The sequence below is a fragment of the Peromyscus eremicus genome, chromosome 6 (genome assembly GCF_949786415.1).
Source record: "Peromyscus eremicus chromosome 6, PerEre_H2_v1, whole genome shotgun sequence".
Classification (NCBI taxonomy): Eukaryota; Metazoa; Chordata; class Mammalia; order Rodentia; family Cricetidae; genus Peromyscus; species Peromyscus eremicus.
The window spans coordinates 63176656-63193569 of record NC_081421.1 but is presented as its reverse complement, the minus strand read 5'-3'; the positions used below and the strand labels follow the sequence as shown (position 1 = coordinate 63193569).

At 40.7% G+C, this 16914-nt stretch overlaps 1 protein-coding gene across 1 annotated transcript in view; it reads right to left on the bottom strand.

Moving 5' to 3' along the window:
- Ash1l (ASH1 like histone lysine methyltransferase) overlaps positions 1-16914 on the bottom strand; it is a 160233-nt gene that overhangs the window by 114593 nt on the left and 28726 nt on the right. Inside the window, exon 3 of the mRNA XM_059265644.1 lies at positions 1078-5632. Coding sequence (XP_059121627.1) covers positions 1078-5632 — 4555 coding nt within the window. The remainder of the gene's footprint in view (positions 1-1077; positions 5633-16914) is intronic.

The window sequence follows — 16914 nt, the reverse complement described above, 5'->3', positions numbered from 1 at the left end:
CATGAACTGGAGCTACAAACTGAGCTGCTGTGCAGGGGCTGTCAATCAAACCCGGACCTCTGGAGAGAGCAGCTACTGTCTCCAGCACTGAGCTACCTCTCCAGTCCCCATTTTCTTCTACATTTTAAAGAAGTAAGCCTATCTTTTCCACTAAGACAGATTTTGATTTTTTTAACGTCCATGAATTAAAAAAAAAAAAAAAAAAAAAAAATTAGAAAAAAAAACCCTACTTGTCTCTGAGGGTTTTTTTTCTCTCTAATATACAAATTTTTACCCTTTTAAAGGGATAAGGATAGAAATGAATGACTCGTTGCTCACTATGGTGAGCACTACAGTGTCACTCAGCTCTAATGTTCCTGCCCAAGTTATTTCTAGAAAAATCAGACACGAATACACAGATATAATATTTACTCACAGCACCAGACTTTATAGTTAACTTATAAACCTTTTAAAGATTATAGTAATTGCTAAGTTACATCCCTTATTTGCATAAGCAATGATTCCAGTTTTATTTCCACCTTCTCCAGTCTCAAAAAGCATTTTTCTAGGAGCTACAAATGAATGATTTAGGTTGTCTCTTTATATCTAATTGAAATAACTTTGATGAAGAAACTTAAAAATAATCTGGAACATAAAACCTCTCTGAATATTCAGTCAAATCATACTCCTGAAAGTTTTCAACAGTTAAATTTTTATTGAGACATGGGATTTTTGTGTAACACAGAAACATTTGTAATAATTCAACTAGCATAGAGTAAGTGCTACCTACTGCTCACAAGTGTCTGAGCCATTTCTCCATTAAGGAATGAAGCACAAGCTTTTGTGAAAGAGTTGGAGCATTTTTCCTGGTTCCCAAAGTTCTTTTTGTTTTTTAATGATGCTTCTTAAAACTTAGTACAAAGATATTTCTTACTCCTTACATCTAAGTAAAATAAAAACTTTGGAGATTTCAAAATACACTTATAAAAACAAAAATAATGCATAAATTTAATAAAAAGCTCAAGTACATGAATCCAGAAACCAGTGGGAAAATAATTTATTACTGTAACACAAATAGACAACAAAATACCCTCTTACCTGCCAATGTCTGTATTGTCCTTTCGTTGGAAGGCAAGGGTTCCTTTCTGTGAGGCCGATTTAGTGCAGTATCTTGTACAGGAAAGAGTCCAGGGCTGTCAGTTAATTTCTTCCGGCAACTGGAGTTAGGGTTTGAAACTCTGCAGCTGCCTATTGCACTTGTAAAAAGGTTCATATGTTCATCACTGCTGGCTGGCTCAGAATTGGGCGTAAATCCTCCAAGGGACAAACTTGGGGAACTTTCCGAGCAGTCAATCTGTAAAGGCGTTTGCAATCCCAAGGCTAAAGAACTTGATTCCGAAGGCTCTCGAGAAACCCACTGTTCTTCTCTGTTTATTAAGCTCTTTGAAGGAGAGAGATGAGGGCAGGACATGTGACACCTATGCTTTTCCTTATGCTTATATCGATCTCCAACAGTATCCTTTCCAAATCGGTACCGTTTCAAAGATTCCAAGACAGATCTGGAAGAGCCAGTGTCCATGGAAACCTGGGGTTGTTCAGAACGGTGTTCTCTGTGTTTGTGACGGTGTCTGTGTTTGTGCTCCACCATCCAACCATAAGCCATCTCAGGAGGTACACTGGGGTAGGTGCTCATGGAAAGGAGAGGAGTCCTGCTGGTTGTAAGAAAAGCCTCCTGTCTAAGGAGCTTATGCTTTTTCTTATGGTATTTGGTAGGATTGAGCAATAAATGACCAGCATGCATATAGGAAGGGGGTGGCAGTGGAGTGGTGAATGAAGGAGATGGAGGTGGTGGGTAAAGAGTGGGGGGATACCTTCCATAGTAACCTAACCCTATCGGAGCAGCTGTGAGGGGTGAAGGAGAATAAGGCATGCCATAAGAAGGGTAAAACCCAGTACTAGATAGAGGAAAACTAAGGCTGTGCATAAAAGGCATTTCCGCCATTGCCTCCCTCATCTTAGGGGGCCTCCCTCTTTTCTTTTTTAAATCAGGCTTCCGAATGTAGTGCAAAGGATCTAAAGGAAAAGAAGGATGTGTATAGAAACTATTAAAATTGATTCGAAAAATAGTTGGCAGGAGGTCTCGGGGAATAAAATGATGACTTCGGTGGGTGATCCGAATCTCACTTAGACGACTTATCAGCTCCTCTAGCTCTGCGATGAAGTCTGGATCCTGCCTACTTCGAAGCTGGGGATATTTCTTTTTCCGTTTCCGTTTCTGTCTTTTCATCTTGTCATAGCTGAGGTAATCATGACTCCTGCGCTTACACTTGTGTTTATGTTTTTCTTTAAGACTGTTTAGGACAGTAGAGGGTTCAGGGGGAATCAGAGAAATGTGTTCAAAAGAATGTCTCCTCTTTTTCTGTCCACAAAACTTCTCTGCCCTGTCTGATGTGCTGTTATTATCTGTCCCAATGCCACTATCACTGGGAATGGTCTCATCACTATGAGACTCACTAACTGGGGAAGGAGTAGCTTCTTTCAAGGATGTGAGTTCACTCAAATGAGAAGGAGAATTTGGCAACAAAGTAGGAGGAGATAACCTCCTCCTCCCCTTGGAAGCTTTCTTCATTGCCAGAGTCTGGATCATCCTGCCCTGCCTGGAGTGCATATGCAAATATGGCACTGAACTAGGTTCCACAAAGCCTGCCTCACTACTAACAGGGCTCTGACCTCCACTAGTCCCAGGAGACTGAGAGCAAACGGGGGATGGAAGGAGCTCAGAGCTCCGAGCAGGTGAAGGCAGTAAAGGGGGAAGGATCTGTCCTAAGGCTGACCCAGCTGCCTGCTGAGCTGTCTGTTCAAGCACGGCCAGGCTGGCAGGGCTGCCAGAAAGAAGGCCATTTAAAACAGTTTTTGGTTTGCGACCCCTTCTCTTCCCTATATAAATGGTTCCTTTCTTACTGACATTTATTTGTTGGCCCAATTTAGAGCCAAATGTAGCAGCAAGACTTGATACTGTATTATGAAGTTTGGACTGTACTTTCCCTTTATTACTTGATTCTACAGAACTTGAAAGAATCTGATTCAACAGTTTTTTTCTCTTTAAAGTCTTCATTTTATTTATTTTGCGGATAATTGTTTTCATTAATTGTCCATTGTTTCGTTTGCTCATTTTTTTTTCTGGTTCCATCTCAAGATCACTCATACTGCAGACACTTTGCCTGTGACTGTCCTCTAAGTCATCTGTATCCTGAAGCTGGTCCTCACTCTCAAAGAAATCACTGCTACTTCTCTGGTTCTCACCTTCAGACTCTAGCTTACTTGGACTTTCAGTGGCAACAAATGGAGCCACTGATAGGACGGGTGGCTTCATCTTTACTGGAGACCTCATCTGCCTCTTAGGCCTGCCTCTCTTTTTTGGAAAAGGAGATACAGACAAACTTTGTTTGAAGGAAGGAATTTCAATTTCTGGCTGTAAAATTGGGGGTTCTTGTTCTTCTTTTGACTGTAAAGAAAAAACTTTAGAGGCAGGTATTTTTAAAGTCCTCTTAGGTGGACCTTCTAACTGAGGCATCTCCTTAGCTTTAGGTCTTCCTCTCCTGGGCTTATAAATATCCGACAAAAGATCACTAGTGACACACATACTGGAGGACAGTTTGTGAGCAAGAAAAGATTTGTGAGATGGTTTTTCACTGTCAGTTAAGAGAGCAAGAGATGGAGCTGTAGACTTACTCAACTTTGGCAATCGGCGTTTAAGGAAGTCATGATCTACAAAAGATGATGCTCCGATATTTTTCATAAACTTAGCTGGCTCAGAACTATTTGATAGTGAGCTACAGGAAACATTTTTAAAAAGCTCAGCTCTTTCTAATTCTAGTCCTTTTGGAGACCGGCATGTGCTTCTTGCCACCACTTTAGTCCACCGAGGTTTTCTTCCTTTTCTTTTTTTGAATGGTTTGGACTGGAAACTAGTGCTCAGGCTTTCGGCAACTTGGCAGTGTTTGTCTGATGCAGCTACTGCACCAAGTTTTAAAAAAGGCTTGTTACTAAATAAACTAGTAAAGTTAACAACTGAAGGGGTAATTGTAGGAATACCAGAGTCAGAAGCCAAACTTGGCTTTTTTCCCAAGGAAGAACTTATTCTAGGAATATCTAGATGTGTATTTTTTGATTCACTGATTTCTTTATCGATTCCTTTACACTCAATCCCTATGCTATGACTTAATGACCTATGACCAACATTTAAGTGAGTACTTTCAGCAGTAAACTGGTTCTTTCCAATAGATTCAGAAATGTCTTCCATTTGTTCCACCGTAGAATTTAAAAGTAACGGGTTTGGAGCCAGCTGTGAAGACGTTTCGGGGGGGCTTCTGGTTAAAGGGTTAATAGATACAGTAGGTGATGGGGAAGGAAGATTGCTTTCTCCTACTGCACCAAAGGGAGACTTAGCTGTAGATGCATCAGAGGCACCTCCCATTTGAAAGTCTGTAGAAGTGCAATATACAGGAGGTTGCTTTTCATGCTTTGAGGTCTCAAAGGCTCCCCGTTCATTAGATGAAAAATTGTCTTGCTGAATGCATGTTGCTTCATTATATAGTTCTTTCTCCAAGGTAGTCATTTCTTTTCGGACTGAAAACTTTTCCAACATGCTTTCTTTACTGTGCCGCAGAACATTCTTCTCAAAAGCTTTGCTGGCAGCACTGTCTTTCAGAGACTCAGGAAGTTCTTGACTTTCATGATGATTGATGTTTGCACTACAAGAAGCTTTAAGTTGTTCCTGAGTGGGGAGCAGTGCTTCAGATTTAAGGTTTAAGGCATCTTTACTGCCCAGTCCTGCAATAGGACAACTCACTAATTTCTTTCCAATGTCCTTATTAACCAGTCCCATTGCTGAACTTGCTACAATCTTCTTCGTAACATCCTTGGCCACTAGGCCAACTGTAGAACTCAATTTCTTTCCCAACTCTTTATTAACCAGTCCAACTACGGTGCCAAGTCCTAATTTCTTGCCAGACTCTTTATTCACTAAACCTGGAACGATCCCAATTCCTAGCTTCTTTCCTGAATCTTTGCTCAGCAGTCCTACTGTAGTGATAGTCCCTGGCTTTTTGCCTAAGTCTTTATTAATGAATACCGTTGTAGTGCCAGGTCCCAGTTTTTTCACGGAGTCCTTACTGATCAGTCCTACCGCTGCATTGAACACAGGCTTTTTCCCTGGATCTTTAGTTACCAACCCAACTGCTGTGCTAAGAGCTGGCTTTTTCATTAAGTCCTTATGAATTATTCCAGCTATAGAGCCAACACCTGGTTTCCTGATTAAGTCCTTGCTAACCAATCCTACTGTAGTGCCAGTTCCTAACTTCTTCGGTTTTGTCTTGGAAGACTTGGAAGGAGGACAGGTAGCAATGAGCTGTGCCAACTTTTCTGTTACACTGGTTCCTCCATTAAGTAATGCTCTGTCCTTTATATCAGGATCCCGACTGCCAACCAGAGATGGAGATGCGTTAATGTAATCGGCCATTTGTGAATGTACTGGAGAAAGCTTCTTGGACAAAGGATTCTTTTCTCCCTGTGAATGAAGATGGATGTTTTCTTCAGACTGGCATTCCATGGCTGCTGCATCACCTGCTTTCTTGTACAGTTTTGAAGGGTCCTAAAATGTGAGCAAGAAAAAGGTTTCAGAGAGAGCAAATCTCATAACACTTTAATTTCGCATTACAATCCAACAATTTGACTACATCTGTCTGTCTGTCTGTCTGTCTGTCTCTCTCTCTCTCTCTCATACACACACACACACACAGGGCAAAATACAATTTTTTAAGATTGTGCGTGTATGTTTGTACACATGCCCGCTACTGGTGTAGGTGCTCACTGAAGCCAGATTTCCTGGAGCAAGCTGTTGTAAGCCTCCCTGTAAAGGTGCTGGGAAAGAAACTAAGACACTCTGGAAGGGCAGCAAGTACTTTCAACACTAAGTCATTTCTCTAGTCTCAGGAAAACATTTTTAAGAAAATTAGTGTTAAGTGGGGCATAATGGCACATGCCTATAACCTCAACACATGGAAGGCAGAGTACGGCTCTGAGTTTGAGCCCAGACTATAAAGTGAGTTAAAGGCCAGATAGAGCTATACAGCGAAAATGTCTCTAAAAAACCAAAAATCTAACTAGCAACATGAGTCACTGAGTAAATGTACTTGACACTAAGCCTGACAACCTGAGTTTAATCCCTAGAGAACTCACAAGTAGAAAAGAGACTCAACTCCGTACGTTGTCCTCAGACCTCCACCCTCATAGTGCAGCACATAAATAACAACATACAGATGCCCCCCCTCACCGTGAATGTGAAACAAAACAAAAAAGTGCACTAATGCTACTTTCTGTTAGCTCATCTACAACTACATCAAATGCAATCAGTATTGGTCTGTTTCTTTTCATTTTCTGAGACAAGGCTGGCCTGTCTACATAGCCAGGCTGGCCTCAAATCCTCAGTGATCTGCCTGTGTCAGTCTCCCATGGGATTACAGGCATTTGGAAGCACTTCTGATTTAAGATTTTCTTTGCTGACTGTCAATAATATAAACCTACATATTTATTTTAGATGCATCTTCATGATTTTTTGACATAGTAAATTGTTATTTTCTATTATCATCTTATTTCTGACTACTAACATATGAATGTGGGCTGTTTTTACTTTATTATTTATTTACTGTGTACATGTCTGTGGAGGTTAGGACAATATGAGCGAATTGATGATCTCCCTTTACTACATGGTCTCTAATGTTTGAAATCAGGTGGACACCTGAGTGTCATGCTTGGCACCAAGTGCCTTCACCAGCACCAAAAATCTGACAAAAAAAAAAAATATGTATTAACATGTGTTTGAGAACACTGTCATTTTGTATTATGTATCTAAGTTTTTAAAAATTATTTATTTGATTTATTTTTTGGAAGGGGTTCAAGACAGGGTTTCTCTGGGTAGCCCTGGCTGTCCTGGAACTTGCTCTGTAGACCAGGCTGGCCTCAGACTGCCTCTGCCTGCCTCTGCCTCCTGATGACTGGGATTAAAGGTGTCTGCCACCACCACCTGGCATTTTATTTCGTTTCTTAAGAAAGCTATTTTTGTGTTGAGTACAGTGGTGCATGCTTTTAATTCCAACACTCCATAGGAAAAGGCCCAAAAACTTCTCGAATTTAAAGTCAGCCTTGTCTACAGCAAGCTTTAGGACAGCCAGGAATACACGGAGAGACCCTGTCTAAATAAATCAATCCATACTTGTATTATTGTGGGTATGTATTTTGGCTTTATGTGTGTCTGTGCACAAGATGTACATCAGGGGTGGCCTGTGGACACCAGAAGAGAGTCAGAGCCTCTGAAACGAGAGTCACAGATGGTTGTGAGCCGACATGTGGTGTTAGGAATTGAACCCAGGTCCTCTTGAAGAGGCAAACAATGAGTTACCTCTCCAGCTAACTTTTTTGGGTTTTTTTTGAGACAAGCTCTCACTGTGTAGCCTGTGTGACCTGGAACTGGCTTTGAAGACCAGGCTGTCCTAGAACTCAGAGATCCACCTACCTCAGCCTTCTGAGTGATGGGATAAAGGCATGTGCCACCACTGCCCGGTACACTTATTTTATGGCTTTTCCTTTGGAAGTTAATTATATGGTTAAAAGTTATTAAAAAAAAATCAAGTTTCTGAATAGCAAAAACAATCGAAACAGCTATATCTAACTACAAATCAATAATATACTATTACAGAAAGTATTTTGAGTTGGGAGTGGTGATAATGTCTACAATCCTGGCATGTGGAAGGTTGAGGCAGAAGGATTGCTCTGCATTTGAATTAATCCTAGCCTATAGAGTGAGGCCATGCTTGACTAAACAAAGAGGACATGGGAGATGGGCCGGTGACTATCAACATGAAGACCTGAATTCAGATCTCAGTAAAAGTGAGATGTATACCTGTAACTGAGCACTGGAGGCAGCAGGCGCATCCTGGGCCTTTGCTGTTGGCTTCACTTTCAGCCAGAGACGACAACAATTAGGGAGTGAGCTAAAGAACACACCCATCAACTTCTGACCTTGAAAAGTGTGTGCCAAGGCAAGCATGCCCCCTCTCCCCCGCCACAGTTTTGAAATACTGTTAAATATACTGATAAAATAAGTAACCATGTTACTATCATTCAGAACCAAATAAATTTGACAAGTTCAGAAGAAAAAAACAAACAAACCGGAAATGTAGCTCAGAAGAGCACATGCCTAGGATGCTCAAATTCATGGGAACGTGTACATCTGTGGAGGCCAAAGACAATCTGGTGGCATCAGTTTCTCTTTCTACCTTTGTGTGGGCTCCAGGAAATGGAGCTCCACTCCCAAGTGCCTTCACACACTGCGTCATCTTACAGGATCCACAATGTACTTTTCTAACCTTGTCTCAAAAAGAGTAAGCCGAAATTAGCAGAGGAAATACAATTTCCTCAGAAAATACAATAGAAAAATGTCAATAACAATATGTAAATTATCATATGTAACTTCAACAGCAATTTTTCTTGCTATATAACTTAACAAAGAAACCTAAGATTCCCCCCAACCCTGCCACATACACAAAAGCTTTTGTGTGTGTGTGTGGGGGGGGGTATGTTGAGATAGGGTATGTATATGTATACGTAATACAGGTTGGCCCATAACTTAAGATACTCCTGGAACAAAACCATACAGAACATTGAGGCTGCAGAGACCACACTTCTCTATACAGCTGCCTTTTAGTGCTTTAAAAATTGAACCCCACAGCATTACCAACAACCTGCATATGAAGTAAAAAGGGATGCCATGAAAGGGGAATACTCTCATACAGCCAATTCTTTGAAGAGCTATGCATTTTTTATACTCTTACACTTAAAATGGTATTTATAAACAACAGAAAATTTTGTTTTTTACAGTTTTTATAATTCATGCCAATTTGCTTTTTTTTTGGGGGGGGGGTTCAAAACAGCGTTTCTCTGTTTAGCCCTGGTTGTCTTGGAATTCACTCTGTAGACCAGGCTGGCCTTGAACTCACAGAGATGTTCCTGCCTCTGCCTCCTGAGCACTGGGATTAGAGGTGTGCACCACCACGGCTCGGCCTAATTGGCTTTTAAATGTGGTCTTTGCCAAGTAAATCTAACATGCAGCATTTTAAAGTTTAAATATCAATGTCTCTGCAGCACTGTTTGAATTTTTAGATAAAGTCATGCTCATTGGGAAATTGAAAAAGAAAAAAGAAGAACAAAGTAAACCAAGTAAAAGGCTCTGTGGAAAGTCTCAGCAACAGAATAGAATGGATCAAGGAGAGGACAGAATATCTGAAGGACAAGACAGGAGAACTGAAACAATTCAACAAGGACAGAGAAAAGAGTAAGTAGTAGTGAGAATTCCAAATATGTGACACTCTGTAAAGACCAACTCTATGCATGACAGGTGGAGAAGGAGAAAAATCTGTAAAGGCATGGAAAACACTTTTAAAAGAATGAGAACAGAAATGTCAATCCAGATACAGGAGGCATTCAAGACACTACACAGACCAGAAAAGATACCTCCTTTGTCACGATGTAACTAAAGCACTAAGTACACAGAATAAAGGGAGAAACACAAAGGGTATGCCCATCAGACTAAGAGCAGATTATTCAACTGAAACTTTAAATGCTAGGAGGCCTAGACAGATGTTCTGAAGTTCTAAAAGACAACTGCCAACCAAACTAGAACTATAGTCAGCAAAACTGTCATAAACGAAGGAAAAATAAAAACTTTCCATAATTAAAAAAAAAAACTGGCTAAAGGAAGTTTGATAGAAAATACTTGAAGGGATCCTTTAGACTGGAAATAAAAACAAGTCCATCCATGAAACCATAGGAAAGAATAAATCATGCTAGCATAATAGTTCACCAAGAAAGGAAGAAGAAAAAAACAATCAGCACAAAATCAACAAATGATAGGCACCAACACACACCTCTGAAGAACTCTGAAGATTGATGGTTGCAACCCCCCAATCAAAAGACACAGAATAGTAGACTGGACCCCCAAACAGAAACCATCTGTCAACTACCTCTAAGAAATGCATATTACCAAAAAAGACCGACATCATCTTGTGCGAAAGGATGGAAAAAGGTGTTCCAAGCAAGTGCACCTGGAAATGAAGCAGGTGATCGTGATGAAACAGACTTCAAACAAAAACTAGAAAGAAAAGATAGTCACCTTACACTGATTAAGAGAACAAACCATTAAAAAGGACATTAAGATTTTACGTACATATGCCCCAAACACAGGTGCGTCCAATTTCATAAAACAAATTATACTGAAGTAAAGTCACAGATTCATCTAGCACAATGGCAGTGGGTAACTTTCATACCCTACTCTCACCAACTGACAGATGTTTCCAACAAAAAATAAGAAGAGAAATCTCTGAATTAAATGATATCCTAAGTAACAGGGACCTAACAGATACCTAACTATAGAATGTCTATTCCATCCAAATACTGCAGAATACACATTCTTCTCAGAAGCCCATGGAACCTTCTCTAAAACAGATCCCATAACGTACACAAAGCACAAGAGAATGAGAGAAGCCCAAGAGTCGAGAGATTTTAATCCTGGAGATTAAACAACACACTACTGAATAAGGATTAGGTCCTTGAAGAAATCAAGAAAATCTTATTAAAAATTTCTAGAATCAAATGAAAACACAATACATCAATGCCTATAGGATACAAGGAAAACAGTACTAAAGGGAAAGTTTATAGCTTTAAATGCTCACATTAAAAAACAGGAAAGGCACAAAGCTACACAGAGAAACCCTGTCTTGAAAAACCAAAAAAAAAAAAAACAACAACAACAATAAAAAAAAAAACCAAACACCACAGAGTAATCTGAAACAATTTAATGATATACCTTAGGGCCTAGGAAAAAAAGAAAAACAAGTGAAACCCCACAAACAATAGATCATTAAGATTAGGGAAGAAATTAATGGAATGGTATCAAACAAGTAAAAGCAATATATGAGCCAAAAATGAAACACAAGAACTGGTTCCTTAAAAAGATAGAAACAAAAAATTAGTTCTTTAAAAAGACAGAAAAATTGGTTATTTAACAAGATAGAAAAAACCTTAACCAAAATAACCAAAAGAGAGAAGGTCAAAATAAAATCAGACCTGAAAAGGGAACCATTACAATGGATACTAATAAAATTCAGAGAATCATTAGGTCTTACCTTAAAAACATATTCTACTAAATTAGGAAATCTAAAAGAAATTAATTTCTAAATGCAATATGATCTAGCAATTTAAATGAAGATGAGATTAAAAAATGTAAACATAACTGTAACAGTGAGATAAAAACAGGAATTAAAACTCTGGTGTTTGCCTTTAATCTTAGCACTCATGAGGCAAAGACAGGAGATCTCTGAGTTTGATGCCAGCCTGGTCTACAGAGTGAGTTCCAGGACAGCCAGGGCTACACAGAGAAACCAAAACACAAAACCCCCAAATTCTTTCAGCTAAAGGAGACAAATGGATTTGATGGTGAATTTTACCAGATCTTCAAAGATATAAGAGCAATGCTCCTCCAACTATTCCATCAAACAACAAAGGAAGTGGCTGAAAAGACTGGCTTAGCGGTTAAGGACTTCTACTGGGGTACTACTACAAAGGACTGGAGTTTAGTGCTCACCACCCACATTAGGTGGTGTCCTCTTCTGGCCTCCAGGGGAGCCCACACACACGTGGGAAACAACCACACACATATACCCTGATGTAGCCCACCAGTTTCCTAGTGGCTGTACCCAGCAGGACTGCATGCCAGCAGGACTGCATGGGAGGTTGATTGGACCACGGGCCTGGGTACCAGGTGTTTGTGAGGGTCTAACTAGCAAGGGGGAGGTCTTTTGCTCCACCCCTTGGCACTGTTATAAACAGATCTTTGGAATAAAGTTCCGGGCCCGTTTGGATAAGGATCCAGGCCCACCTGAGTCTATCCTGTGTTTTCTGTTTCTCTCCTCTCTTTTTTTAAAATCTGTGTATATGTGTGTAAGTGTGTACAGGTGCTTGTGTAGGCCAACAGTGTCAGATCCCCTTGCAGCTGAGTTACAGACAGTTGTGAGCTGCCCGATGTGGTTGCTGGGAATTGTACATGCTCTTAACCACTGAGCCATCTCTCCAGCCCTCCTCTCTATTTCTAACTTAAGTCTCTTATCCCTCATTCCTCAAGAGTTCCTGGGGTAAATAAGTGTGGGGACTGGTCCCCAACAATACCCATAAAAACAAATAAATCTTTAAAAAGAAAAAAACCTCATTTACCAAGATCAAGTTGTGTTTACTCCAGAGATAAGGGAGGAGTCAATATTTAAGTAGTAAATGTTATAAATTACACAAATTGATTCAAGGGTAGAAATCACATGGCCATCTCAATAGATGCAGAAAAAAAAAAATTGACAAACATAACATCTCTTTATGGTAAAAGTCCTGAAGAGCTGGGCACAGTTTCATATGCCTTTAATCCCAGCACTCAGGAATCAGAAGTATGTGGATCTCTGAGAATCCAACATCAGCCTATACAGAGCATTTCAGGATAGCCAAAACTACACAGTAAGACTCAAAAAAAAAGTGCCAGGTAGTGAAGGCAGGGGGAAATCTCTGAGTTCCAGGATAGCCAAGGCTACACAGAGAAACCCTGTCTCAAAAATACAATCAATCAATCAATGAATCAATAAATGTCAAACTATAGCCAACATTATATAAAGGGGGGGGGCTTCAAAAGCATTAGGATAACCTAATTTTAGGAAGTTCGCTTTCTCCACTACTAGAGAAGTCTTAGAGCGGTAAGACAGACAAGCAGATAAAAGGACACGAAGAAGAAGGAAGGGAAGAAGTCAAAGTCTAAGGACTCTATCTGAGTCCTTAGAGCCCTTAGTCAGAAAACTTGGAGAACTGATCAACACTTTAAGCAAAAATGGCAGAATACTAAATCAAATACAAAAAAAAAATCAACAGCCTTCCTTCCTACATACCAAGCACAAACCCACTAAAACAGCCTTCTTTCCTACATACCAATCACAAACCCACTAAAACAGGGGGTAGAGAGAGGCCAGAGAGAAATGCCTCAACAGTTAAGAACATGTACGGCCTCTTGCAGAAGATCCAAGTTCAGTTCCCAGGACTCACGTGGGGTGCACACAACCGCCTTGAACTCCAGCTCCAGGGAGAGCCGACACCTCGGGCCTGCATGGACATCTACACTCAGGCATATACACTTAAAGCAGGAGGAGGAGGAAAAGCAGATAGAGCATGTGGTAGTGGAAGGTAGAGTTGGGGATGGATGTGATAATATATTCTATATTATATATGAAATTGCTAAAGCCTAAGTAAAAAGAAATTTTCAAAAAAGGAAGTTTTTCTTTGGTGATATTTTGTGTATGCTCTAACAAATAAAGTTTGTCTGGCCGGGCGGTGGTGGTTGCACGCCTTTAATCCCAGCACTTGGGAGGCAGAGTCAGGCGGATCTCTGTGAGTTCGAGGCCAGCCTATTCTACAGAGTGAGTTCCAGGACAGGCTCCAAAACTACACAGAGAAACCCTGTCTCAAAAAACCAAAAAGAAAAAAAAAAAGAAACCAAAAACCAACAAACAAAAAAACAAATAAAGCCTGTCTGACCATCAGAGGGCAGAGCCAGCCACAGTTAGTCATAGAGACCAGGCAGTGGTGGCACACACCTTTAATCCCAGCACTAAGAGGTTGAGACAGGAAGTGATATGGCTGGGTGGAGAAAGGATTATAAAGTGGGAGGAGACAGGATCGTGCCCCATGTCAGTCTGACGATTCAGTAGAAGTAAGAACTCTTTCTAGTGGCTGGCTGCTCTGCTTCTCTGATCTTTCAGCTTTCACCTTGATATCCGACTCTGAGCTTTTACTATTAAGACCAATTAGAATTCGTACATCTTTCAAATGACACATCAAAATTGAGACATCACAAGTAAAGATTTATGCTGGACATCGTGATACATGATTACAATGCCTACACCCAGCACCAAAAAGGCTAAGACAGGAGGATCTTGAGTTTGAGACAAGCCTGGTATATACAGCAAGTCTGAAGTGAGCCTAGGCTTATATAGTGAGATTAGTTATGAATAAAAAAATTAAAAAATTTTTAATCCAATGCAAGGGATTACATATAGGCCTCATATATGCTACACAAGTAGTTTACCAACTGAACTACATCCAAGCTCCCAAAATGATTTATGAATTGAAAAACACACACTTCTGCATGGCAAATTGACAAAGTAATATTTAAAGAAAACTAACTAACTGAAGGTTGGCAAGATGGCTCTTGGGGTAAGGGTGCTTGCCAGCAAGACTAAGAACTGGAGTTTGATTCCCAGAACCCACAGCCACAGCTTACACTCTGACATTCACATGCATACTGCGGCATGCACGTGCATGCAGACATGCACACACACAATAAATATAAATTAAAAACTGAAAAAAAATTAAATTCACATCTCAAGAAGCCATGTCAGTCTTCTATTTAGGAAAAAATCTCCAGAATTAGCTAAGTTAAAAAGCACTTGGTAGGCAGAGGCATGCTGGTCTACCTAGTGAGCTCCAGGCCAGCCGGGGCTATATAGAGAAAAACAATACACAGAACAAAGTTAACGCTATGGTATTTATATTTTTTAAATGAAAAAGAATATGTATGTAGGAGACATGTATGTGCTTGTATATACATGCTTCTAGAATATATAAAAACAATGCATCATTTGCTTTTCTGGAAGTTTCTCTGCATCAATTCTGGTTTGGCTTACAAATATATGTGTGTGTGTGTGTGTGTGTGTGTGTGTGTGTGTGTGTGTGTGTAGCACATTCATGCAGGTGCCCATGGAAGCCAGAAGAAGGTGTGTGATACTCTGGATCTAGAGTTACAGATGGTTTGGAGTTGCCATATGGGTGCTGGGATGGTCCTCTAGAAGGGCTGAGCCATCTCTCCATCCCTAAACACAGCAGGATCCTAATCCTAGCAAAGGTAACCCTAAAGACATATTAGATACAAAAGTTTCTTCACTTTGCTTCAGAAACTATGTTTCTACCCATCAGGTAACACCATTACATTACCATAGTGTTATCAAGTCAACTTGCTACATGGGGATTCTGAAATGGATAGGTTAAAAGGATGAGAGTACATACAGGAGTGAGGGAATGGTATTTGTTGCAAGAATGTGTACTCCCCTCCTGCTAATAAGGTCTCAATGCAAACCAAAGTCCCCCCTGGGAAACCAATTAGTTTACTGAGCTTACTTACAGGGCATGGGCAACTCCAAAGCAGCAACATCGGGAAGTCTGTACCTAGCATGGATGATGTACAGATGGAGCACTCTTCTCTAGCCTACATACTCTAACCTCTCCCTGATACTAAGGCCATGTACAATCAAGGCAGAATTGCTTACAAGCCCAACTCCTCCTCTGAGGAAATGTCAACAGTCTACATGCCCAGTTGTGACTAGAGGACTGGGGAACTCAACCTAGTGGTAAAGGGCACATGAAGCTCTGGTTTCAAGCCCCCCCCCCCAGTACTAATAAATAAATTATTTATTAATGGCCATGCTTTTAATCCCAGCACCCTAGAGGCAGAGACAGACAGATCTCTGTGAGTTTGAGGTCAGCAAGGCCTATACAGTGAGTTCCAGATCAGCCAGAGTGACAGAGTAAGACGTCCAGCTCTAAATAAAAAAAATACAACACAACTCAACCAAAACAAAACAAAAAATTCTGGCCAAACCAGGTGGCCTACTCCAGTAAACCCAACCCAAGGTGGAGGGTCAAGAGTTCAAGGTAAAATTTGGCTACATAGCAAATTAGAGGCTAGCCCAAGCAAGGTACAAGGTACCCTGTCTTTTTTTTTTTTTTTTTTTTTTTTTTTTTTTTTTTTTTTTTTTTTTTTTTTTCTTTTCTTTGGTTTTCCAAGACAGGGTTTCTCTGTGTAGCTTTGGTGTCTGTCCTGGATCTCACTCTGTAGACCAGGCTGGCCTTGAACTCACAGAGATCCGCCTGGCTCTGCCTCCCGAGTGCTGGGATTAAAGATGTGAGCCACTAATGCCCGATGGGACCCTATCTTAGCACACACTCACACTTCTGGATGCCATAACAATCCTGCAAACAAAGAATCTGTAGCATAGATTCTGGAAATATGTAAAAACGCAAACTTATGGATAATAAGGGCTCTCAGGGAATAAAGGTGTTTTGCCAAGCAAACCTAATGATCTGAGTTCAATTTCTAGGACCCATAGTGGAATGAGAGAACCAACTCACAAAGTTGTTCTTGAATCTGAATATACACTGCAGGATACAACTCCTCTCCTAACTAAAAAAGAATTATTATTAATGGTAATAAGATAGGTGTGGTATCACACCCCATACTCTTTGCACTTGTGAGGCTTGGAGAGGAGAAATATGAATTCTAGGTCAGCCTGAGACATACAGAAGACTCTATTACAAAAGAGAATCAGGAGCTAGGGAGATGGCTCACAGAGTAAGAGTGCTCTGCAGACATGGAGATTGAATTCCAGGTCAGTTCCCAGCAACTCCACACACAGCTGGGCATGGCCAGGCACATCTAACACTAACACCATCGTGGACGGAGACAGGAAGATTGCAGGGGCTTGGGAGATGCCAGCTTGGCTCCAGAGTCAGTGAGCAACCCTGTTGCAAAGGAAATGACGTCAAGAGTAACGGGACACTTGATGCCTTCCTTTGGTCTCTGCACACCAACGTACCTGCACATATGCATGTACACATATCACAGACACTCACAGACTTTTAAATAATCCTTTAAAACCATAGGCCGGGCAGTGGTGGCACACGCCTTTCATCCCAGCACTCGGGAGGCAGAGGCAGGAGGATCTCTGTGAGTTCAAGGCC